Source organism: Hermetia illucens, chromosome 2 (assembly GCF_905115235.1).
Source record: "Hermetia illucens chromosome 2, iHerIll2.2.curated.20191125, whole genome shotgun sequence".
NCBI lineage: Eukaryota > Metazoa > Arthropoda > Insecta > Diptera > Stratiomyidae > Hermetia > Hermetia illucens.
In genome coordinates this window covers 36,211,023-36,238,226 of record NC_051850.1, presented here as the reverse complement: position 1 = coordinate 36,238,226, position 27,204 = coordinate 36,211,023, and the positions used below count along the sequence as shown (strand labels likewise).

The window sequence follows — 27,204 nt, the reverse complement described above, 5'->3', positions numbered from 1 at the left end:
AAACAAAGCGGAAAGGGACCTCACATCTGCATTCACCTTAATGGTTAATTTAACCCTTGTGGCGTCACCATCACATAGATCGCTTTGAAATCGAAATTGGAATCATCAGCAAGAGCAAAGTCTGGCACTTTTCTCGACATACTATCGACCAGCTTGTCAGAATTCAAGCCCCTAGTCTTCCCACCGAAAATTCATGGTTTTGATAACAGCTACGATGATGAAATCCGCGCAAGGTTGCTGTCAGCCAACAGAGCCTATTTCAGCTTACAAAAACTGTTCCGCTCCAAATGTCTCACCATAGGGTCAAAGCTCTTACTGTACAAGACTATGATCTTGCCAGTCCTCATGTATTCCTCGGAGACTTGGGTTCTTAGCAAGAAAAATTGCGAACTCTTGGCCGCGTTCGAGAGAAGAATTCTGCGAAGAATTTTTGGCCCCCTACATGAGGATGGACGATTCCGTAGCCTACACAATGTGGAAATCTATGAGCGGTACCATGACCGTCCAGTTGTGGATAAAATCCGGCTCAATAGGTTACGGTGGGCGGGTCATTTAACCCGTATGGATGAGGATGATCTAGCCCGGAAAGTCTATAAGGGCAATATCTATGGTAGAAAAAGAAGACGGGGCAGACCCTGCCTAAGATGGAACAATGGCGTATGCAGGACGCTAGACAGCTTTTAGGGATATCGAATTGGTGGACCTCGGCGCAAAACCGGGATGTCTGGAGTTCCTTATTAAGGCAGGCCTAGACCGGATACTGGTTGTTGCGCCGTTGATTTTTTTTTTTTTTTTTTTTTTTGGGAGTAGGGTAGGTGAATGCGTTTACGCACAGAGTGTTGGACTCCCGCAACAGCACGCTGGCGGACTACCAACTAAACACCTCCCTGTCATCAGAGAACTAGCCTGGAACCGTTTGACACATTACTTCGGGCTAGCCCTCCCGCTCTCCCGGCTTTGGGAGCCATCAAGTCAGGGAATTCCTTTCACCAACGGGAGGGGAGGGGAGCAAGGGAGTTGTTAGTTCAGGGAACCCCTTACCGTCCGATCCCTCCGCCGGTCGAGTTCAATCTTCTTCGTAGTAAGAAGAGCCCGAACATAATGCGCAATACGATTCCAGCTGCCAGCGCTCTTCAGCATCTGTCTGACAATGTTGTCTGGAGAGAGCTCAGCTGTGTCTGCATAAAGCTGCTGGCGGAGGCCGTCCCACCTCTCGCAAGAGAAAAAGGTGTGTTCAGCGTCATCCGCCACTCTATTGCAGAACACACAGTCAGGAGATCGCGCCTTCCCAACCCTGTGCAGATAAGACTGAAAACCTCCATGCCCACTTAGAAGTTGGGTAAGGAAGTAATCAATCTCACCGTGCTTTCTGTTCAGCCACGGGTCTAATTTGTCGATGAGCCGCGCAGTCCACTTGCCCCTTGGCTCATTTTGCCAAGAAAGTTGCCACTCGTTAAGGGTGCGTTGACGTTCCTCACGGGCAACCACTTCTCTTAAGTTTTCGCCCTTACGGCGATAGATAGCTTTGCGCTCCTTGGCAAGGAGGGCAACGGGGATCACTCCCGCAATCACCATCACAGCCGGTTCGGAGACAGTGCGATAAGCAGACGCCACTCGCAAAGCTCCCCGCCTCTGCACTTGAGCGAGGCGTTTACGATGCACCTCCTTGTCAAGGGCATCAGCCCATACCTCCGCACCATAGAGAAGGACGGACTGCGTTGCTCCCATGAGGAGACGTCTCCTAGTTGATATAGGGCCGCCGACATTCGCCATTAGCCGACTCAAGGCCGCGACTCCTGCTGCAGCCCTGTCCGCTGCTGCTTTGATTTGCTCGAAGAAGCTCATCTTCGAGTCGAGCATTAAACCAAGGTATTTAACCGTTGGTTTTGACTCTATAGTCAACTCGCCGATCGATATGGGACGCAAGGTCGGGATTCTTCTTCTGGTCAGGATGACTACTTCGGTTTTTTCCAGCGCAAGGTTGAAACCGTGAGCAGTCATCCATCCGCTTACCCGTCGCATCAATATGCCAAGTCTGCTTTGCGCCTGTTCAACAGTGCGTCCGGCAACAAGTGCCGCAACGTCGTCTGCATAACCGACCAGGCGCGACTCTTCAGGCATATCGAGTCTCAGCAGACTATCGTAGGAAGCGTTCCAGAGGTCCGGCCCTAGGATGGATCCCTGCGCTACTCCCGACGTGATTTCCATCCTCCTCTGGCCTTCTAGCGTCTCATAGAACAGGGAGCGGTCTTTCAGATAATCCCTCAATATCCGCAAGAGATAGCTTGGCACGTGAAAGGAGTTCTCTAGTGTGCCCAGCATATCTGTCCATCTTACGGAATTGAAGGCATTTCTGACATCAAGCGTTATGAGGAGCACTATCCGTCGAGATCGGCGGCTGTGTGTCCCGGCTCGATTAAACGCATCTACGACCTCCATAACAGCATCCACTGTAGATTTCCCTGTTCTAAACCCGAACTGCCTTGCGGATAAGTCCCTGGCAGCACGGATCGCTTCAGCGAGTCTACCCCTGATGAGCTTCTCGAGCACTTTTCCGGCCGTGTCAAGCATACACAGCGGTCGGTATGCAGACGGGAGCTCCGGATCTCCTTTACCCTTACGGATCAACGCGAGTCTGGCCACTTTCCAGCGAGAAGGAAAAATGCCCTCCTTCAAGCACGCGTTGAACGCTTCGAGCAGCAATTCTGGCCGTTGGCGGAACACCAGTTTGTAAACTTCCGCCGGGATGCCATCAGGACCTGGCGCCTTTGATGGTGATGGTGAAATTGTACCTCAAAGCTTCACACTCGTACATATGAGATTTCCTTATCAAGCTCTTACCACTGCTCCGGATGAGTTGAGATCGTCAGCCATATAGGTTTGCCCATGGGCCCCAGTAGGTTAGCCAAAATGCCCCAGCATGTTATCCTGATTCAAACACCTTTTTATTTAGAGATGAAAATGGAATGCCGTTAAAGGAATGCACAGGCTAGGTACCATTAAGGCTGGTACCAAATATTTGGTTAAAACCGACTGTGTTCCGCTCAATACAATTAATACCTGTACCTTTTTTTAAATTTATTTATTCAGGGCCGACTATATGTGTAACCGCTTTCCGCCATGCAGCTCTGCAGAGCAGAGGTTAGGCAGTCTCAAGGGTTGCCTCTGCCTGAGAACTTCGACAACTAATCTTGATAATTCCCTCCTCATCACCTTCTAAGGACTCACCAGTTGAATGGATGTGCATTATTGATAAATTAGGGATACTTTAATATTCACTGTCAACCCACACATCTCTTACTCTGTTAAGTATCCAATCCTAGACATCAGATACTACCCCTTCCCAGAACGTTAAAAACCAGGTTAATTTGTCAAGCCCGCCTGCTTTCCGTCCAAGTATTTGTCACATTTATCATTTTCCTCATCAGTTTTTCGGCGGGTAACGAACCAAACTACACATGATTCACACATAATTGGATACTGTACGACGGATGCAGATGACATATTACTTCTAGTTACTCGCTATGAGGCACCCTTGCTGACGAGAAAAATGTCACCTTGCTAATGGAACCCCATCTACAATTTGTCCCATTCGGTTTTGGATTGTTGTCAATCTTTTCCAGGCTCCAATGAGACTCGCACATAGAAGGACCCCCAAAAACCGAAAAGTGTTGATAAATAAATTCCGCTTTCCGACAGGACGACAACAACTAAAAAGGACCTGAAATGAAAATGACGAAAACGACAACGAATTACTTCCTTACGACTCTGACAAGGACGTTGTAGGTTATTTGATGCCTAATGGGCATACAGGAAACTTGTATTTTGTTGTTGCAGTGAAAGAGAACCACCAGCAACAACAATGCTAGCCAGTCGAGTGTAGGTGATTTGATTTGAAGAGGAGGTTGAAAGGATCCGAGTTTGGCTTTTATGTGGCGGTTGAATTAGAAGTTAGCAGTGTACCACAGATGTGGGGAAATAATTTTCGTGAAAATGAGAATGAATTTATCAAAAGTTGGTTTTGTAGATTTTAGGTAATGCGAGATGTTGAAAGAAGCCACAAGAATGGGAAAGGCGAGTTTGTGGGATGAGAATAATTAAATTAATTCCATGTAAAATGCCAAGTTTCCCTCATTAGGACCAGGCTAGGAAAGCAAACTAAACTATATTTTGCAGAAACTAGAGAGGTTTCTAAAATTAATTCGGGAAAGGTCAACCTCTGAAAAAGGAACGCGTCTAAATTAAGAACGGAACAACTCTCAGCAGACGCCGCTGGCTTCCTGATATTAAACCTTAATATAGTAAGGGTCACGTTACTTTAAACTACTCCTTGACTTTATGTACGGTGTTGAACATCTTGTTCTGTCCAAAACACTTGCATCTTTGCACTCCTTCTAAATTATTTAGTTCCTCTCGAAAATATCCAGATACTTCCTTATATATACCACGGAGTTTGCCAGCAGCGTACTCTGACCTTTGAAAATCTTCTTCCTTGGTTTGAACACGTTAAGAGCTCTCGATGCGCACCCTAAAGCTGATTTCTGCCTGCTTCTGTACCTTCTTGATTCTTGCCAACCAAGTTTATTATCTTAATTACTGGAAATAGTGGACTTCATCAGTATTTCCGAGAGCAAGTTCCTTAATATCTGCCTTTATTATGACTTACTTTCGATATGGGTGGTGTAGCTTCTGTCTAATCCACTGTTTGCAAGCTCTATAATATGCGGGGAATGCCTTAGTACTGGAGGGAGGGGGGAGGGGTGGTATTATATCAGTGCCGAAGTCAGTCCACCGTCTACAACACATATACACAGCTGCTCACATAAGCATGCAACTTCTAAATGTAACACGGTACTCTCGGTATTACTAATTCAGAAGGACAAACGTGAGATAACGTCTGCATAAGGAAGTAGAAAGGCGTGGGGGAATGGACGGGAAAAGTCAGACATCAAAACATCCTGAAGAGCCATTACAAATACGTTGTCTGAAATGTATGATGTGTCGAAAATAATTTGTGCAGAATCCAGGTCATGAGAAACTGTCAAGGTGTGACTATTTGCGTCATATTTGCTCTGAGTATTATTTTACGGTAACTGGGTTAGCTCGAAGTACATACATACGCACAGGATCACAAGTGGCGTAACATTCAATTCGACACGTCCTCCTACATTAATTTTGCAACATTTCAATTCAGATACTTCGTTTGGGAAAATGATATCAACATTTTTTTGCTTTCTCGTGAGGGACGAGTCTACTAAGTGGAGCAAGGAAGTGTCACTTTAAAGATTCAAGGTTATATGTCGAAAAGATAATACAAGCTGGTGCAGGAGAGATACTAATATAAGTCCGGCGTGGCAGGTAGAAAACAAAGTTAGTTGGGGAAGAATCGAAAAATTGTGAAGTTGAAATTGAGAACTTTATCTAGAAGTTGTTGGTCTGTTTTTTCAAAAGGATGGAATGCATCCAAAGTGTGGAATGACACTTAAATCCACTGAAACTACAAACCATGTCTCCCAATCAATCCCGAGGGACGCAGTGGCTTGCTGGGCGGTGGCCTGTCACACATGTACTTTTCCTATGCCGCCATTGTAGGCAATAAATGTCTGCAAGGAATCGCATCGTAAGGAAATCACTTTGTATGTCCGCATCTCGTTATAAGAACCATTAAAGGACAGGTCAACAAATCCTGTTCTGTTTCCAAGCCAACGGTGTGGTCATGCCATGCCAGTCTGTCTCAACATTCTCCGCACATGAGACTAACTTTATTTCTTCCAGCAATCGATAATAATAACGAACTTCAAGAATCGAATCCAGTTCTCCCAATATCCTTTTCAAGGCTGTGTACTCCTATTTGCCCCCTTAGACCTATAGGTCTAAGCCAATACCCTGCTCTCAGTGCAATGTTCTGAATGGACTTATTTTTCTAGGGGTTGCAAATTGGGTAATCCAACATCTAGAGCTACGCAAATGTCGCACTCATTGTACCGAGAATACCCACACATTGAGTTCTCTGCAGTCAGGTTAGCTTACAATGGAACCTGTTTTCCTTCATTTCAACCCACCTCACTTCAACCCACCACATTGCAGGTGCATAACTGAACATCTACTTCATGATAGCAATATACATCTATATTATCACGCTTGTAGAGCGCGTTCTCATTTTTCTCCAAAGCATCCTTCTCCGCTGGTGAATTCATGCTAAACAAAAACTCTGGCAGAAGATCTTGCAGCCTTTCGTATGTTTTGTATTGAACGAAAATTCTTGAAACTTCATTGCCTACCCCGCCAATCTACCGTGAAGATCTGTTGCAAAGCGTGGTCAGTTGCCACTTAAAATAAGTGTATTGCCCCTTCGCTGCAAAGTATGCCTGCTCAATGGCAGTGTAATTCCGGTGAGCCTGAGTGAGCATCTTCGACATGAATGTTGTATGAACTCGACCCTCCTTCTTTGCCCTTTTCATAAGAGACGCTCCTATGTTACGTTGACTTCCATGACAATAGATGACCTGAGAAGCCGGGTCAAAGCACAATTTGGCACCAATCGCCGATATCACCCATACATCTCAAGAAACCGCAGTAACCCTTTGGCGGCTTTAAACATGAAAAGGTTATGATGACACGACAAATGGTTCGACTGTAAATGTGTCCCATCTATCGAACCTCTTCCATAACAAATTTCCTCTTCCGGAAGTTCAGGGAGCCACTTCGCTCAGAAAATTAAGTGCTGGTCTCTGAAGGTCTCTATAATAAACAACAAATCATTCAAGTACACAAAAGTTTGATAGGGCAAGTGATCTCAGATAACGTTGTCTATCACCCGCTGCCTATTTTGGCGCTGCATTACAAAGCCCTGCGGAGGCTTTCTTCTTCTTTCTTTTCTTTGGGTGATTCATCTGGTGAAATTTGCCAGAACGCATCCATAAGCTCCGGGGAAGGCTGAAAATCCTCTTGATGAGAAATAAAGCGTCCCACATGACGACACTCCTTACACGCATTAAAACAAAGACCCTTTTGCGAAGTGTCACTACATGGGTAACCGGATGAAAACTAGCCTTTCGGGGAGGGAATTTGCAATGACTACAACAGCCGGCATCCGATCAATCACTGTACAGAGGAGTTTCTTAGTCGCGGGAAAGAAGAAAAAGTGCATAATTGATGTACTACCCCCGAAATCGATAGCGTATGCCATGAGATGGACGTACAGATCTCATGACATAACGGCTCCGCCTGGAATGCCGGGACACTGCCAATGACAACATGTTTGGTTGCGTTTTCTCAATTTTCAACTGAACAAATAAAAGACGCAAATAAAAGCGGCAGTTCTACGTGTAACGGCCTCAGAACCGAAAGTGTGGCTTTCTTGACGATCCTCCCAGAAGTCTTTGTGGGCATGCCCAATCTGCTAACAATTACAGCAAACAGAATGGTATCTGATAATTCCATATTGAAACTGAGGATTTCCTAAGACGCACTGCATATTTATCCACTCTGGGCGAAGTAGAGAAGTTAGCTCTGGACTTCTTAGCCAACGATGCAGTATCATCAGCCTGTCTTCTATTAAGAAATTTGCTAGCCGATCGGCTAGCTAATGCACAGGTTTTAGATAGATAGATAGATATATAGATAGCTTTATTAGTGTAAATCAATTCATGTTCAGATACAATCAATATTTAAGTGATACAGACTAAGTCTTTTCAGCTACGGTAAGTTGTGCAGTATAAACAATCTTAATAAGTGCAATCGCTTTAATTCTCAAAATTCCCTAGGAAAATTTTAAAAACAAAAAACCTAGTTTGCAACTTTGCACAGGTTTTAGGTTGCTATCGAAACCATCGTATGGACCTTGGATATGATTTCGCATCAATTCAAAAATACCTTAGTCATCTGGTTCACGAAAAGGGGTCCATTCGATTTGTCCGACAGACAGGTGATAGGCAATACCAAATCGCTGCTCTACCTATGGGTATACAGCAGTGCCATGTAGGATTGAAGTGGTCGAAACTTCCATTTTGAAAACGAACTTTTTGATAGACAATGGTTTTAATGTCCCCTAAAAACCAACTTCCAGGGCGCGAAAATTATGTAGTGATGTGTTACTCCCGACGTGATCTTTATACTCCTTTGCTCCTAGCATCTCAGAGAGCAGGCAGTGGTCTCTCTGATAATCCCACAATATAGTTCTTCACATGGAATAAGCTTACTAATGTGGCTGGCATATCTAAATATCTTGAGGAATTGAAGGCATTTCTGACACCAAGCTCTATAAAGAGCACTATCCATCGAGATCCGCGTCAGTGTGCGCATCCACAACCTCCATAACTACAGTGACGTATCCCTACAACTTCGATGCTATCGTCCAATCTTCCCTTTGGCCACAGGAGTCTTCTTCAAGCCTTATCAGAGGACTAAGTTTCGTGAAAATTGCTAGCCCGCCTACCTGTCTCGCAGTACTTAAATGAATCTGACAGCCCTACACTGTTTTATCAAAATGTAAGGGGTCTAAGGACTAATCTGTCGGATTTCAAACTGTCTGCTTTAGCATTGTAACATGATGTCATCCCCATTTCTGAAACCTGGTTGGATGACAGGATTTTAGATTCCGAGCTCCTCGAAGGTAACTCTGTCTTTCGTTGTGAGAGAGACTACGCTACGATGGGCAGGATAATCAAAGGAGGTGCTCTAATAGCTGTTAAGTCCCCTCTCCGTACCGAAATCATCTTTTTCTCGCCGCTTCCACTTGTGATACTCTCACCACACCAGTCATTCCGCCAAACGTATGCCCCTTTATCATATCGTGTGTATATTTTCCCAGCCTTAGCCCGCCTTCGAGGATTTCCTTGATAGATTATCAGCGATCCTAATCGTTTTGTTCCCCACACTTCCTTTCATCCTCTGCAGCGACTTTGTTCCTCGCATGCCCTCCTGGCCCATTTCTCCTGGCCTTTCCTGCCTTCCTAGTAACTTCACCCACCCTTCCCTTCCTCTATTCACTTTCATGTACACCTGTGCCGCTTACCAAATTTAACCTTTCTAGAAACCACTTAGATCGCACTCTTGATCTTTTCTTCTCTAACCTTCCTGTGCGTTGCCTTTCCCAATCCCCTCATGCCCCGTGTTACGTTGCCCCTGACGCCCATCATCCTGCGAGTTCGATGATCACTCTCCTGTCGCCCTCCTCTCGGCCTCTCTCTCTCCATTAACGTGTGACCAAGCACTCAACTCCTACTATACCATTTTATCTGATCTTTCCCCTCGCCCCTCCTCTCCTCAAAAACACTGCGAGGAAGAAGTTCCTGTCTTCGAGAACCTATGTTGACTTAGTTTTTTTTTTCAAATCTCTGCATTCCTCGATCAAATCCTTAATACGTAAGACCAGAAACGAATATTTGGCCAGTGTTGGGGGCTCACTAAAGCGTGGAAACCTCAAAACTCTCTGGTCCCAGAATCGCAACTCCATATCTCTTCCACTATGTCTTATTGTCAATGAAAGTCTCGAAGAGAATCATTCTCCCGGCCTGTGGAGAGAGGCTCTCAATTCACGAAAGTGGCGATTGTGCGTTTGCCGAGAATTACCGTCCAATTTCCCTCTTCTCTTTCTGTTGTCTATCTCTGGTTGTCCGCCCACTTTGGCCACCACATAGTGAATACCAATACGGCTTTGTGAAGTGTAGGCCCACTACCTCCAACCTGCTTGACTTTACCAACTTAGTGACCAAATGTCTAAATTCACGGCAAGAAGTACATAACATTTACACTGATTTCGCTAAAACTTTCGACATAGTAAATCACACACACACTCCTATTCAAATTCTCGTCTCTAAGCATTCCCATACGACCTGTCTTATGGCTTGCCTCTTAACTTTCCAACCGATCCCGCCGCATCTCTTCTGACGACTACACTTCTCTCACACCTCTCACGTCCCACCTTTTGTTATTTTTATTTTTTATCAACAACCTTCCCCCCTCCTTATTTGTCCCTGTTTGCTCTATGCAGACGACCTTAAGCTGTTTCCCGCTGTGTTGTCACCTGTAACCTGTGTTTCCCTTCAATCTAACCTAGATACTCTGGTTCGTTGATGCTCGACTAATGGTTTAGTGTTAAATGTTAGAAAGTGTCACTCTATGTGCTACCCCCTAAAATCCTCACCCACTCCTTTCTCCTATTCTCTTAATGGACATTCCTTATCCTGCGTAAATTCAACTCAACACCTCGGAGTCACTTTCGACAATAAGCTCCGCTTTGACACCCATTACCTCGAAGTCCCCAATCGAGCTATCTGCTTCCATTCCCCGATTCTTAGACTTGGGCGAAATTACCACACACAATTACTTGGTCCTTTTAACTTCTCTACTTCAAGCAGTTTTAAGCATAGAATAAGATTATTGCTTTCTGCTCCTCCTGAGGACAATAAATAATTGGAGTTTACTGTGTTTATTGTTCTTTCTTTCGGTCTCTAAATCCGAACTGCTTTGGGGATTACTCCCTGATAGCACGGATAGCTTCAGCGAGTCAATCCCTGATGTGCCTTTTGAGCACTCTCGTCCATATGAAATATGTATGCAGATTGCAGCTCAGGGTCTACTTTGCTCCTTTGATAATCAGCGCGAGCCTCGCCACCGTCTAGAAATAAGGAAAGATGACCCCCTACCGGCAAGTGTTAAACGCCCTGAACAGCCAGGCTAGCCCTTGGTAGAACACCAACTTGTAAACTTCCACTCGGCTTGGTGCCTTTTAATTTTCGAGCTTTTTCATGGTGAAAAAAGGCTATCTGCGCTATATTCGCTGTCGAATAATACCCGTACAGTGCGGTCCATTTGTCCTCTACCAAATATACAGCGTTTCTGCAGAGACCCGATTTTCTGGGTGATAAATTCAATACCAAGTCCCCACGAGACTCCATTTATCTCGCTAACGATATTCTGCAAACCATCAGCTTTGCCTTTGTTTATCGCGCTAGATAGTCCCCTTTTTGACCGATTTGTACTGTTTTTGTAGCGAATGTTTCCTCGCGGGCATGTAAACGTTATATCAAACGGTGGAGCTTATGACACTCCTTCCATAGGTCAGCCTTTTCCAATTTACACCAGTAAATAGAAGGCGTGTTAGCGCTAGGGCTTCTCCGCGGCCTGGAAGCTTCAACGAACCTCGCGACGTTCCATACGCAAGAGGAGCATTAATGCACACCGAAAAATAGCATGAAATACTTCGAATGCAATGTGTTGCTAGTCACTTACCCAGAAGTCTTCCAGGATTCGCCACCCGTCCATCAACGGTACCAGTACTTCGGAATTTTGGCGTAGATTCGCAACTTGTTCGACGACTTCCACTACAGCGGGCTTTTGGTCACGAGCATTTACAGGAGTGATACTTATTCGGGTATTGGTTACCTCTGCACATTCACACGTTATGGCTTTCTTCACTTCCACATTTTCTATGAGGCGGCAAGATCTCGGATTTCTAAAAGAAAATACGCTCCCTTGACCGCTTCGCAAAACGTTGGTAGTCGCGCTAGTTGTCTTTCACGACCGCTTCACCACTGTCATGCATTTCCGGATGAGCCTCTCCTCTTCGGCTTTAGCTAGGACAGCCAATTGTGCTTCCATCCGTTTCTGGCCCAATCTACCTGCTAAGATCTAGCGACTTTGTCTGAACTTTTTGCAGGGACAGGCTCACTGCAGGGTACTGGATTTGCCGTCCCTCAATGGCAGTCTCCTCACTTTGCAAGACAATCAGGAACCGATGTAGCCTCGAGGACAAAGCCTCTACCCCAGCTTCGGAGAGATGATCTACGATTAGCTTATCATGGAACTCAGGAACTCATCCGCGCTCGTTCGAAGCAACGCAGTCTGCTAATACGGGTTCAATGCACAATGATTTAGTAAATTAAGCAATATAGTGCAACCAAGAAGGCTACACACATGAAATTCATTTCCCGGCACATTGCTTGAATTTGGATGGTGAAAGAAAAGCATTGCACATGTTCGACTTCCTTTGATGACTTGCGCGTGCCTCTCTTTAAAGTCAATTACATCTAATCGTCAACCACGTTCCTGAATGCCATCATAAAAAGTGTTCATTAATAACTCACAAAAATATCTACCTTAATCCATCTTAATCTGAACTCATCCAATTTTCCATTTATTACAGATCTTCCTGAATCCACATCAACAACAATTTTAAATTGTACAAATGAAGAGACAATAGTACTAGACGCAGGATGCGAAATAACAAATAACAAATGCCAATGTTGGCCTGTTATAAAAATATGTAAAGAAAACCGACCATCGAGTGGCAGATGGCATTTTAGGACATTAGAGGTAAGAGAATATCCTGAACAAAATTTCTTCTCAACAAACTGTTATCTGATCTCTCCTTTTTTTGTGGCTCCATTTCTAGGACTGTCAACTCAATTTGCAGAATTTAATCAAAACAGAAATGGAGTTCGATGAAGATTTCACAGTGTCGCCGCGAAGTTTTACATATCGAAAAGTGCGGGGGAAACGACGGCGCGTGAGGAAAAGGTAGGCAACATCTTTGTTAGGATATTCACCCTGAGGTTATGAGCCTGATATCTATGGTTTGCCTATTGTTTAATTTTTGTATAAGTGCTATAAATTATATTAATTTCTCCTCGGCTGTCAAAATGCTCGTCAGGGTGCAGTTTGGCTGAAAATATGGCTGAAATTTTGGAAAACGCCAGTTACGAGGAATCTCACACCGTAGCCATAAATAATCCTAATGGTTTCGTTAATGCCTTTCTTCTTACATCCTTGCCGAACACTTGAGGACCATCATTTGAAATCTTATTGCTATCTTATCGGGACTCCTCTTTAAAAATGCCGTCCGTACCTCCCTTTCCGTCCCTGGTGCATGGTATATCATCTCAGCAAGGACTCGTCTTCAATGAGGGCTTGTAGCAAATAAAGCATAACGAAAATGTGTGACTACGTTGAATTTTTCACCGGGAAATTTTCACCAAGAGTATTTTGCTCGTCAGGAGCACTTGCCCCGACCATATCCTATTGTGTCTCTCTAAAAATTCTCGGCCCTGCTTCCTTGTGATACTTTCTTTTCTGCTTTTTTTCTGAGGTCTTTTCTATAGACCTGAAACACTAAACCACAAGGTTAGAATGTCATTTATCTTTTCTTATCACGTTTTGTACGTAGTCATGTATGTGTATCCAGCGACACCCCGCTCACAGATACTCTGACCTAAGACGACCCAATGATGAGATTGTTTGCTTTTGTTATATCTTCTTGGTCTATTCCTTGTTTCTTCCTCGTTTTGAAAAGTTTCTCCCTAGACAATTTTATCATCTCATTTCCATTGGAATTATTCGTTTTAATATCACAAAAACGACAAACCGTTTCCCACAAATTCGAAGTAAAAGGAAGCCAGAAGTGCCTAAGGCAGCTACAGTCCTTGCTGGACTCAAGCATGGTGTTAGGAAAAAACTTCATATCGAACCCTTCCACAGTGCGACCCGCACAAACTTCTCCGCTCCCAAGAGTTTGATCTGTGGGATGCCGTGTATCTTAAAGTCGCTATGCGTGTCAGAGCGAGTATTATGAATGGCGACGTTCAGGGAGTTCAAAACGTATTAATCAGATTGAAGGAACGAGATTATCCCTTTTACCTGACCCCATCTGAATACTAGACTGCGCCATCATTCTACGGAACCGAGCTAAATGGAGCTGGCACCTCCGTAGAATGCATGGGAAGTAAGAGCGCACAACCTATCCGAGATAATTTACTATCCTACTAACGACTTAAGAAGAAAATTCATAAGGATATCACTGACAAGATGACAATCATAAAATTTTACGGTAAAATTAAAAGACACTTTTCGCGTTAATGAGATCATTTGGAGAGAGACTGGATGAGGAAGCGCTCAATCTATCTGGAGTGCAAACGATAATTCGAACCAGACGAGAAGCCTGGAAGGATAGAAGCACCAAAGTAGATTCCGAAATTTACTCAAAGCTAAGTTCCGTTCAAGCTAAAAGTGGACGGTTGGAAAGTTATCCTGTCGCTCCCGCTGTCTTCCAACCGAAATCTCCAAAAGGAGATAAAGTGACAAATTACACGGTAGTGATGCGGTAAATAGGGGATAAAGTTAATAAGAAAATTTACGTGATGGTAACGTTGACGCTCCTGGCGATGTTGTTACAACGATAATCCCTACAGATATTTTGCGTCCTCTTTTAAAAGTTTGTAAAGGGAATCTTGTGTTCCACTTTCCAAGTAAGATAGTCCCGGTGTCCTCGACACTCGCTCGCTAAAAGCTGAAAAATGTTCTATGTAAGTCCTTTTATGTTTGTCATAGATAAGGGAGCTGAAATTCTAGAGGACAGACTTTAGTGAAGTCGGTGCTTGGTTTGGTTAGTGGGTAGTGCCCTGTAGGTTCTCTGTCTTTATTTTTTCGGTTGTTAACTGATGGCAGAGTACAATGTACGATAACAATAACAACAAAAGGACCAACAACAATAAAGCCTGGCAGCTACAGTACCGACATCTTCTAGTCGAGCCTAATTTGAATAAGTCGTTCTGTCTTGGTTACTGGCGGGTGGGGTACATTTATTTTCGCAACGCATCAGGCGGAGGGGAAGGTGGCCAGCCTAATGGAAGCGAGTTGATATTTTGCACATTTCTCTTCAAGATGAATACAGTGGTTCCTTCCTAATATGTGTGTCTTTCTGAATGCTCTACTTTAGCCATGAATATTTTGCAGTGAGCGGATCTGCAGGAGTGGGTCCGTACAAAGCCTTGGAACATTTAATGACTTTTACATGTTTTATAGGAAACTTGTACACATGTCAGAATACTATCTAAGGATAAAATGGAAAAGGAAGGTAGACGACAAGTTTAGTTGCCATTTTCTCCTCCTATCCGGAATGACAGATGTATTTAATTGTAATGCGGATTACAAAGTTTTGTCAGATAATGCCAGATTTGCGTGTTTAAGTTCTGAAACAAATATGACAAATAAGTAGAAAGTTAGAGACAAGTTGAGGGTACCCCAGATCCTAATCCTTCTTGTCTAATGTATTCGTGATTAGCTCATTTGAACTGAAAGGTTTCTGCACTAAGTTCATTAAAACTTCATTTATGAAATGTTCCATTTATGAGACAAATCATTGGCACCTGTACGGAAACCATAATAACGAAAGGCTTTGGCACTCATGATTTGATTTTTTGGTTTTTCAGCCCACTTGGTTCTTTCATTCTTCCTTAGTAAATAATTTTCTGTTTGACATTTCTATCCATATCTATGCATCTCCTGAATAGCAGAGAAAGGATCTCGATATTGAGATCGCTCTCGTTACCGATTACTGATGGAGAGGCATAAATAATAAATAATGCAGTGTTCAAATGGATATTAAAGGTTCGCCACGGACCTCAATATTCAGAATTTCCCATTTCTATAATGAGGATTATTAACCGGAATGTTCCGTCCCGTATGGTTGCTGATGCCATAAAAAGCACTTAACAGGCTATTATCTGACGCCTTCTGGATGGAACGTTTGGGGCATTTGCGATTCAAGGCTAGAGAACCAGATTCTCTGGGGGAAGAGGCCCTCCAAAGATACCTTTATTTTAAACCGCCGCATACGGAAAGAAAGACTATCTTCTCGTGTCCTTCACATTTACTGTAGCACAAGACCACGACAATCTGAAGGTGTTAATGATATTTTGAGGCACTGGGTCCCTTAGGGGCGTTGCATGAGTTAGAATATCCCCCTTGTTAAGGAGCAACAAAAATATGGCTTTAGTAGCCTCAGCTTCTTCCATAGGGATATTCACCTGTATGAATCCATTAGAGTGGAATAATCCTTACTACTTCACTCTTCAGCGCGCACATAACTATGGAATATATGACGCCAAAAGCTGGTTCCGATTTCACTTATGTGGAACAAAACCCCAAACAGTATCGTTAATCCAAGGTTGAACAATGACGTCAGTGCAGGATCTAGAGAAGAGCTAAAGAAATTTCCAATTGCTATTGAGTACCGTTCATCATCACCGGCGCAACAACCGATAACCGGTCTAGGTCTAGGCCTAGGTTCTTTGCAAAGAAAATTGCGAACTTTTGGCCGCGTTCGAGAGAACAATCCTTCGAAGAATTTTTGGCCCCCTACATGAGGATGGACAATTCCATAGCCTACATATCGACGAAATCTATTAGCGATACCATGACCGTCAGATTATGTACAAAATCCGGCTCAATAGGTTACGGTGAGCGAGTCACTTAATCTGTATAGATGAGGATGATCCAGCCCGGAAAGTTTATACGGACAATATCAATGGTAGAAAATGAAGACGAGGCAGGCCCTGCCTGAGATGGAGCTATGGCATAGACCAAGACGCCAGACAGCTTTTGGGGGATATCTAGAGTTCCTTATTAAGGCAGACTTAGACCGGATACCGGTTGTTGCGCCATTGATGATCTCTCTACCTTCTTTTCGGGACATGGCCGACAGCTAGATATAAGGCCACTTTAGATGGCGGTGCAGTACTCATCAATATTCCCGAGTGATTTATTCAGAATCTGTGCTTTTGCGCTGGAAGAACGTTTGTCCAATGTTGGATGATCGCGATGATGGCCCGTTTCGAGTTTCGGGGACCAACACCCTGCTTTTGTGGAAGCTGATGAAATTGCGATACGCTAATCGAGGTAAGCGACCCAAAAAATGATTGTTCCTTTCGAAGCCGATGTCAGCACCTCTTTTGTTCCACACAGCCAAAAGGTAGGTCCTAAATCTACTGCTGATTGCAATATCGTCGTTTGATTGCTCATATATTGACGATCAATTGAAACCATACGCACTCCGGTACTATTGAAATGTTTTTCATTCTGGACAAGAAAATCTCAGCCAGTATCATCTCTGAAACCTACTAAGTGATGAGGGTACACCTTGCGGTTGCCGTAAATATCAATCCAACACCGAATTCATGCTTTCCTCTGTCAAGCTTCCTAGAGTACAATGCACTGTGCTGCAGAAGGCAGAGGGCGCGAACTTGGGTGTGCAAAATCGTGTACTGAATGGAATACTTCCTTTCGAATAGTTGCCGGAATATATGGCCTAGGTCTCTTTTCAGAGGTCTCGCAAAGTATTTCAGAGGTTGAGCCGAAGAGGAGAAACTCCCGAAAATTGTATTTGAGTCTCTGAAACACTACATCATCCTTCTGTGGCTCAACGACCCAAATCGACCGTAGAAGGAATTTTAACCTCTGAAACGCGTAACAAAGCATCTGAATCACATTATTCTTGCCGGACACGTGCTGGATGATCGATGTAAACTGGCTTACGAAATTTAGGTCCCAACGATGGCGAGGGGACGCTTTGCGGGGTTTTTGCTTAAAAGCGAAAATAAGAGACTGGCTTAAGGAATATATATCGGAAGTATTTGACTGCCGTGTATGCGGCCAATTGCTCACAACCCTAGGTACTGTAGTTCAGTTGAACTGTATTTAATTTCTTGGAAAAGAAGCTCAAAGATTTGGTTCACCTTTTGGTGAAAGGCAGCACCAACTGTGATGTCTGAGGCGTCGACGAATACCACTACTGCGTCTGATTGAGGGAGTACCAGTAGTATAGCGTCCGTCAGCTGATTAGCTCAAATGCCTAGACCGCCTCTGTGGACCACGCAATCATGTGTGAGACTCTGGTGTTGGGTTCAGACAAGTGGGCATAGAGGATCGTTCGAAGTTGTGCGGTTTTGGGCAAGAAACAACGATAGAAATTTAATATGCTCAAAAACCTTCGCAAATCCTTGACTATCTTAGGTTGTGGGTGTTTGTGCTGGCCCGAACCTTGGCTGGATTCGGGTGTGGCCTAAAAACTTCACTTGCTGTTGAAAGAATTTGCATTTTTCAACATTAGGATCGGCCTCAAGCAGACATTGAAAAATGCATTCGTGATGTTCCATATACTTAGATTCTGAAGAAGAGGCGACAAAAACGTCATTCAAATACACGAATCAAAAGTTAAGGTTTCACAGGATAGAGTGGATAAGGCTCTAATAAGTTTGCGCCGCATTGGACAGGCCAAAAGGCATCCGGGTGAACTCGAAGCGTCAGAAAGGTGTGCATATTATCCTTTTCGGAGTATCTATTTGAGCTGCAGGGATTAATGGTACGCTTTGGTTAAGTCAAAGGTCGTGAAAACACGACAGTTAGCGAATTTGCCCGCAAATCCGTGGATGAATGATATGGGGTAGCGGTCTGGAATGGTCTGAGCATTCAACATTTGTAATCGATACATGTTCTCTATTCACTGCTGGGCTTTGAGACCATGTATAGTGGAGAAGACCAGCCGCTATTTGATGGTCTGTAAATACCCTGCTTTAAAAGCATGTGAAACCTTTCTTAAAGACCTGAGCGATGCCACGGGGTCTATAAGAGATCTATTCTGCACATCCACTGGCAATCCATACTGGCCTAGAAAGCCTGCGCTTAATATGGGACTGCGGATGTTCGCCACAACAAAACGCCATGAAGACGTTCATCGAGGTCGTAGACTTCCGTCCACTTGCCTGTAGCCATAAGTTTGTATGCTTGCGGAGTTTGCCGCTGGTAGTTTGAGTTGGAATCAGTTTGTGATTCCGCCATAACGAGGAAATTAAGACGTCCGCGCCTGTGTCGACCAGACAATTACGCTTACTTAAAGGATCATATATTATTGTGGAGCTGTGTTCTGGGTAGCCGCCACCGGAACTCCCAACGAGTTCAGTTTTTGAAGTCGTGAAGGTGCACGAGCTAGTACGTTTCTTTGCTTTGTTGGCAAAGATGCAGTGATATCAGCCAATTCCAGGTTTCGTTGCGGTCCTCGGCATCCATTTCGGTTAGCGGACTGCTGAGCTGAGAGGAGTTTCATTTTAGTCTGTTCTCATCCCTCACTTTACCATTATGGATTCCTGTCGCTTTATAGGACCGATCTATAGATTTCGATAGCTTGGGCTGCAACTGAGGACTTAGTGTTGTTGCCTTTTGTTTAGATTGACGAGCTGAGATTGTTCGAAGAGTACTGCCAATTTAGAATACAATTATCTAGGCAGAGATTGTCTTGACGAACTCAGGGCAGGTAAATGCTCTAGTGGACGAGAGAAGACTAAGAAGGGTGCTATGAAAAGTCTCTTCTAACTAGGTTCCCAGGTCAACCTTACAATTTATTTGAAATTCACCCCAATTACCCCCACATCGCCCTTTAATACCTGCGGGATCAACAGACTGCGGGGCTAGTAGCGGTCCAACCGATAGTTAATATGTTTCGAACAATAGTGTAGCAGTTGGGACTCGCAACTCCTCTCTGTTTCCTCATAGAGTGTTATTGATGCACTTTACCATCCATTTAACATCATGGCAATTGTTGAATAAATTGCCATACCGCACTCAATCCACCGTCCTTGTTTGTTATAAATTGCTGCTGTAAATCAAACTTTCTCTCGAAACCATGTTTTATCTCAAATCTGTACTTAATTTGTGGGACACTTTACCCAAAGATAATAGCGCCGCCCAGCATCGCTGATCACTCAGATACCATTGTATAGATTCTAAGCTACTTCCCCTCCAATGTCTCACTGATTCCTGGTTTATTTTATTTGACTACTCCAGGCGCCAAACCAGCTTGTGCCATATGTGAAGCTGGTGAAAGATAGCAGCGTCCGCAATGCTACACGAGGCAACACATCCCTATGGTCTCGAGATTGTAGCTTAACCTTTCTAATGACCATAGGGACTCAGCAAACCTTACCAAAGGAAGAAACTACCGTTCAATTTCCGTGCTACCTCGTCCAATAACGCAAATGAATAGATTATTATTTCAAGGCTTTATTATTAGAATGATCATGTTTTTGAATTTTAACCTATGTCCACCGGCTTTTCAGCACTTTTGAAACTTCACTGAATGATAATTCTAAGCTCCTTGATGAGGCAGAGACCACGCGATTCTGGGTAGAGAAACTAGTGGTAGCCGAGTGATTGTTGTTAAGTTCACGTCCCCTGCCAAAGCCATCTTTCACTCCTCTGCTTTCCTCTTACGACTATGTTGCCCTATATATTTCTAGAAACAAAATATAATGTCAACGACATTTCTACGTCCTGTGGATATTTCCCCTGTACTCCTTACCAACTATACGAGGAGTTCATCAGTAGTTCTTTTTCTCATCCCTTTGTTTTTTAGCGACTTTAATCTCACTATGGTCACCTAGTCCAACTTTTGTGGCTCTCCAAACCTTCCCAAGATGTTCCTCCACCAATGACTTCCTTCATACAACTTCGTAAACACCTATGGTGCAGTTCACTTCAACTTCGCCAGAAATCACTTTCGATCGTGCTGTCTCAGACATAACCATGCATTTCGGATTCATATCATCCAGCATTTGAATTCGACGCTCAAATCGCTCGCCTTGTGTATAAACTATCAAAAGGTCAACTTTGCGGCTATCAACGGAGATCTCATTCTTATTCCTTTAACATCCCACCAAGCTTTCGACTCCTTTTACAGTATTCTATGTGATACTTTTACTCTTCCATGTCCTTGGATTTCTACCAAATCTAGTTCACCAATGAGATTCATAAAAGGCATTGTCCGAAGACTCCCAGCAAAAAAAAAATAAATGTAAGTCTTCCACTAATTTCGGTGTAGTACTCATTGCCTAAATATTACTGGAGCAACAGGTACTACGCCGACTACGGCACTTGAAGCTATCCTAAATTTACCCCCCATTCACTTGGAGGTGAAACGGAAAGCGGCCAACGACGCATATAGGCTCGATACCATTGGGGCGTGGAAAGGCGGCCAATCCAACGGGCATGCGTCTATCTGGAAATTCCTTGAAAAACATCCGGTAGCCCTGATGCCGACCAATCATATGGTTTCCAGATTCGTCTTTGAAAAGGCATACACTGTCGCAAGAGAAGAATGGTCGGCAAGTGGCCATGAGTCTTTTCAGATTACAGACCTAATAATCTTCACCGACGGGTCAGTCACGGAGGATGGATCGGGTGCACGTGTGTTCTCGGAGACTCCGATTATAGAACTGGCCCGATCCCTCGGAGAAATGACGACCATATTCCAGGCGGAGATATATGGCATTTCATTGGCAGCAGAGGAATGTCGGCGAATGGAAGGGTCGCACTATCCGAATCTGTTCCGACAGTCGGGCGGCATTATCGGCACTAAATGGCAACAACATATCAAGCCAGTTGGTGTGGTGTTGTCATCAGGTGCTGCTGAAACTTGGCCGACTGAACGAAACATTCCTGATGTGGGTGCCGGTAATGAGGAGGCTGACAGACTGGTCTACTCTGAAGGGTAAAATTGCAAGGATTCACGCAACTGAGTGGAGAAATTTGGACTCTTGCCGGCCAGCGAAAATCCTTGTGAAGGAGCCTAGGGCCACTAGAGCGGCATTTTTGTTGTCCCTTAAGAAGTTGGACATGAAAACCCTAGTAGGGCTTTTGACGGGACACTGCCCCTTAAAGTACCATATGCAAAAGATTGGGGCAGTGGTTTCGGCTGTGTGCAGCCAATATGAGGAAGAAGAGGAGACAGCCCTGCACTTTTTATGCAGCTGCCCGGCATCCTCAGATCTCAGACGAAGACGCAAGGTTTTCTTCAATGAAGAATCTGCACACTCTCTGCCTCTTGAGAATGTTCTCAGATTCGCTAAAGCCTGCGAACACCGTAGGCGGGAAGCCATTGAATAGGCAACTTACGGGGATAGTACAATGGGCCTAATAACGGCCTGAGTGCTCGGAGCTTCGGCTCCCCCTAGTTAACTAAACTAAACTAAACTTCCACTGATTTTCCTTCCTCTGAAGCTCCGTGGACTTCAGTAAACTCGCTGATATCTAATTTCAGGGAGAAGAACGCTCCAAGGAGGCCAATTGGCGTTGTGGTGCGCCGTTTTGATGTCACAAACTTACAAGACCATGATTGCTGTAGTCTGTGCACAGAGTCCAGCGATTCAGATCTTAAGAGCCAGCCGTTCTTCTCATTCACGAAGGAAAGCAGCTCTCGCTCCCTTCAAGCTAGAGATCTCCCTGAGGTCCTCAAAGAATGGTTTACCCAGTGTTCGTAGCCTGGCTCTAGCTAGTGCTGGACAACCGCAAAGGAAGTGCTTGAGGGTTTCTCCTTCTTCTCCTCAGTTTCGGCAATGCAAATTGTAGGGTATACTGAGTCTGGGGGGGGGGGGGGGCCTACAGGCCAGTGCTATGTGCAGACCACAATAATCCTGTATGCATTTGCACGTGTCTCGCACAAGAATTCTCACGATTGGGTTTTGTTTCAGGCAGACCAAATTTGATTTGACTTTGCGCAAGTGGTGAGCCTTCGCCATCTGAGGACCGTAACTGCTTGGTATTGAGAGCAGATTTCAGTGAGATTTAACAGTCGCCAGCAAGACACGTACTGATATTATATAATGCGCTACACTACATTGATTTCTTTAAGGTCTTTAACTATATGTTAAGTGTCCAAATTCGCCTCAATTAACATTCTCCTACAACATTTTATTAGGCCCCATACTACTTTAAAAGATTGTGCAGCGTGGTTCATATCGCTTCTTTTTCTCCTTTTTCTGGTGGATCACAAGGATCATTCATGGTCCATTAATATATTTATTCCTCATCCTCGATCCTGAGTCCCGCCTCATTTGCCCTCACTTGCTTTACATCATTTACGTTTGAGGATGTGGATTGATCCCCACCTACTTGATGGCGAACAGTTTTAATTTTGAGGGATAATTGACACCCCTTTTTAATGTATAGACCACTCGTTTTTCTGTCATGCTGCTTCATTCTAAAGATCTAAAGATTTGCCTATGTTTTGCGACGAAGTCATTACCTATTACAAGGAATAAATGCTAGCCCAAATGGCCAGTCCGGTGCACTTAAATGTGGGAATCGCTGTTTCACTACCGTAAATAAATAGCGAATAATACTGAGACAAGTACTGTTCGCCCCGCTTACTGTAAGTGGTGATGGCGTTAAAGGTTAGCCATCACGGCGATAGTAAACGCATGTGGTTGAGTAGTTTTAAATGAATAAGATTATGAATGTTCTATTCTAATCCATCTTATTCCCAATACCCCAATAAAAAAGCTCGGTCAAATCTGGTAGACCAAAAAGACAGGAGCCCCTAGTGTTGCTTTGAATTAGAAATAATCAACCAGAGAAGAAAACTCACGCTCTATTGCCACTTTGCCTTGTTTTCGGCTATGTTTATGGCCCAATAAGGATTCAGATTCATAACCGCCTTAAGATGTCTCGAAAAATGTCTAGTTCTGAGTATTCTTTGTTATAGATTTATCCATCTTTTAGAAGGAATATATTTTTCATGATAACTTTATCTCTTTCCAGATATTCAAGGATCTAAATTCCGATATACATCGTAATTCTGTTAAATTTTAAGAGCCTAATAATTGTCAACGCTGAAAACGTATATACATAAATAATATTTAAATAAAACCTTTACCTACGCGAATTGCAATAGACATTGGAAAGCGAAGTGCATCAATTGAAACGAAAAGTAATATCGACTACAGGACTCAAACGAAACTGAATTCAACCCATCGAGTACTCAAGCGTGTTTCAACCCCCAACAGCAGCCGAATCGTGCATTTTTAAGGCAACGACTACCAACAGGCATCCTCCACTTATTGCCACCATTCACCACAACCCAGAGCCATAGAAATAATAAAACTCGCCTAAATATCTTCAAATTCAGTTCGATTTCATTCTGCAGATAAAACCAGCCTGAAATAAAGTGAATAATGTAACCGACTTGCTACCAAGTTTCAATATATCGCATTGAAATAAAACGAGGAGACACCCTCCTCTGTATACCTTGGAACCACTCTCTTCATAACAGCGAATAAATGTAATAAGTGAAAATAATAAAGATTAGATATAAAAGAAGATATAGATATATATATTGTATAGGTCTTAAGTTTATATAAAAAGTGTATTGAAACTAAAATGTGAAGGCAAATAATAAATTATTATATTGTGTTTAAGGCAAAAAGGAAGAAACTGTAAAATATGAAATGTTATAAATAATATAATGAAATAAAGCTATGCTCAAAGAATTGGATTAGTTTTCCGACTCACAAGTTGCTCTTTCCGTTACAACACTCCACCCCCAGCTGAAACCAAGGGAGGGTTTCAGCGAGGAACCAAACGGACACGTCGCGCGCCTCTTGCCCTGGTCACGTTTAGGACGAAGGACGTTAGCCAAGCCCTTTTGACCTTGCTCCCGACGCTGGTGGCTGCTGCGACCTCCGAGAAGCGTCCATTCTAATTAGGACATGTGTGCAGGATTCGAGATCCTTGAACACGTGAGCCACGGTTTTCGCGTGTTGGGCCAGTAACTCCTGGCTCCAACTGTGGCATTGCGTCCTTGAGCAAACACAGCAGACGGGTAGCATGGAGTTCCAGCCTGATGTCAACATCAGGGTCGTTGTTCTCCCCGTAAATCGGCTCTGCCGGATTTGCAGCAAATTCCAGATTGGCTGTCCAGAGGCTAAGAAAAACGCAGGATCTGCAACCAAAACGAGTCATTTTGGGCCATTATAGCTTCCTTCTGCGCCCTATACCACCTTTCGATCATTCCACTGGATTGCGAGTGGTAAGCGGTTGTCCGGTGGCGTTTAAACCCGAGGAGGTTGCCAAACTCTGAGAAAAGGGAGGACTCAAACTGCATTCCCCGGTCGGTGATTATAATTGCCGAAACACTAAAGCGTGGAATCCATTCTCGACATGGCTGGCAAAGTTCCGTAAGTACCCAAGTTGGCGAGGATACGTTTTGTCGCGCTTTTATTTTTAAAGCAAAAGTATGTGGCTTATGGTCCGTGAACAATGTGAACGGCCTGCCTTCAAGGGAATACCGAAAGTAATTGATTAAGAGGTAGGCGTTGAGTAACTCACGATCATTGGTGCTGTAGTTCCGTTGAGTGGGATTCAGCTGTTTGGAAAAGAAGCGCAACGGCTGCCAGATTTGGTTTACTTATTGGTGAAGAGCAACACCTACGGCAATGTGTGAGGCATCGAGGCACACGCCAGACGTGTAGCATCCACCAGCTGGTACTTGGTGGTCTCAAACGCAAGACCTCTGGGAGGAAGCACACAATCAGCGGAAGTCTTCAGTCTTGGACTCAGACAAAAACGCATCAAGGATCGATTGACGGTGGGCAGCTTTGGGCAGACTGTGGGAAGTTTTCGGAAGCGGGAAACTCGAAATCGCCTGACCGGGACGGTTGGATGCCTTCAGATGTTATCAGGTGGCGGTGGAATCTCACCTGCGTTTGCAGGAATTTGCACTTTTCAATGTTAAATACTAGAACGGCCTCAAGGAGATGTTGAAAAATACGCTCGTTCGGACTCAGAAGAAGACGTGATCAGAATATCATCCAAATATACGAAATAGAAGTTGATGTTTCGCAGCACAGAGTGGATGAATTCCGAAAAAAATTACGCCGTGTTGTTGCGTCCAAGAACTCAAAGATTCTGAAAGGTGTGCATATTGCCATTTTTGGAATGTCTTCGGGAGCAGCAGGGATTTGATGGAATGCCTTTACTAAGTCCAACTTCGAGAAAATACAGCAGTTTACGGTAGAGTGCGCAAAGTCGTATCCGATAGCGGTCTAGAATGGTCTGAGCATTCAGGGGTCTGTTGTCACCACAAGGTCTCCATTCGCCATTAGATTTAGGGACCATGCGAAGTGGTGAAGACCAACAACTGTCTGAAGGCCTGTAAATACCCTGCTTAAGAAGTTCTTCGAATTCTTTCCGCCCAACTGCGAGCTTCTGCGATGGTAATGCACGCACTTTAGAGAAAAATAGGGAGCCAATAGTGTTGATGTGGTGTTGGACATCACGGGCTCAGAAGCAATGATGTTGCAGTATTTTTGAAGGAGTGCCCGGCAACGTCTTTAAAAACGATGGAAAGAGTGCTGCCTGAGCAGGATGAGATTTTTCCTGATGGCAAAAGCGGAGTTGTGGGGTCAATGGAGAAGCTGTTATGCATAACCACTAGCAATCCATAAATGTCCGGAAAGTGAATGGTTAGGGCGCAAAGCTGTCGTACGGAAGGTCGGATTTGTATCGTTATTTGACTTCGGACCTCAGTCGACTCAGCTGCGAATGAGTATCTGAGTCAAATCAGGGTAATAATCTCGGCAGAGCGCAACGCTGACCACAGGGTGCTATAATCCTGTAGTGTACCGTTACAATCTTGAATGAAGTGCTATAGGACACTTCAAGGCCTTGATCAGATTGGATTGTTGCGCCAACGATTATTATTTCACGATTTGTCAGAATCTCGGCAAGATGACGGATTTTACCTAATATTAGCACTAAGTGCCAAGCGTTTAGGCTCGGACGATCCTATCTACTTTAATTATAAAAGGGCGCTGGTGGTAGTGGCCGGTAGTAGGTCAATGGGATTACCCGTCGAGAACTTCCCGAAACATCGAGCACGTATGCAGAATGGTAGGCTATGCGAGAGTTCCAGCACATCAAAGGAAGTCGTGAGGTATTTAGGAATAATACCTGTAGCTGACAATATTGTGGGAACTGCAACCTCTTTCTCGAAACGCCAAATTTCTCTGATTTCCCGAACCACTCACTCTTAGATTGATAGACCAGTAGCTTAATGCAAACTACAATTTTATTTTATTATTAGCTAGAGTAGCTTTGTACTGATGAAGGGAGTAACTTGCTCCCGAAATATATATACATAATAAAATAAAATTGTAGTTTGGAGTAAGCTACTGGTCTATCAATTTTAGACTTAACTACAAACAGAAGACAATATCTAACGCTTTACTCACTCTTAGTTCACCCTCTTCTCCACGAATTTCCATTCAATGCTGTTATTAAGGCGGATAGCAATGTTAATAATATACGCAGAGCGACCCGTCGGGTCAACTAACAGTACGTTAGACTTGTTATGCAGATTATGGTGATCAGTTAGAACTTGCAGATCCCAATACATGCTGTAAGCAGAACTATCATGTGCTGCTTGCGGCTGGTATCAGTGAACCGGACATGTTCGCGTGATCAGCCCATGCTTCGATACATGGTTTTGGTGGATCATTTTACAGGCAGCATTATGCCTATTCATGTCTAACAATGGAGCCAGAAATGAGATGGTCCAAAGTCTCTAACGACGAACCACACTTTCTGCACTGGTCGTTC

General features: G+C 44.0%; 1 protein-coding gene across 1 annotated transcript in view; it reads left to right on the top strand.

Moving 5' to 3' along the window:
• LOC119648839 (endothelial cell-specific molecule 1) overlaps positions 1 to 24,089 on the top strand; it is a 104,861-nt gene extending 80,772 nt beyond the window's left edge. The window contains exons 4-6 of the mRNA XM_038050715.1: positions 12,149 to 12,318; positions 12,398 to 12,522; positions 23,368 to 24,089. Coding sequence (XP_037906643.1) covers positions 12,149 to 12,318; positions 12,398 to 12,522; positions 23,368 to 23,383 — 311 coding nt within the window. The 3' untranslated portion in view covers positions 23,384 to 24,089. The remainder of the gene's footprint in view (positions 1 to 12,148; positions 12,319 to 12,397; positions 12,523 to 23,367) is intronic.
• Positions 24,090 to 27,204: the final 3,115 nt, after the last annotated feature.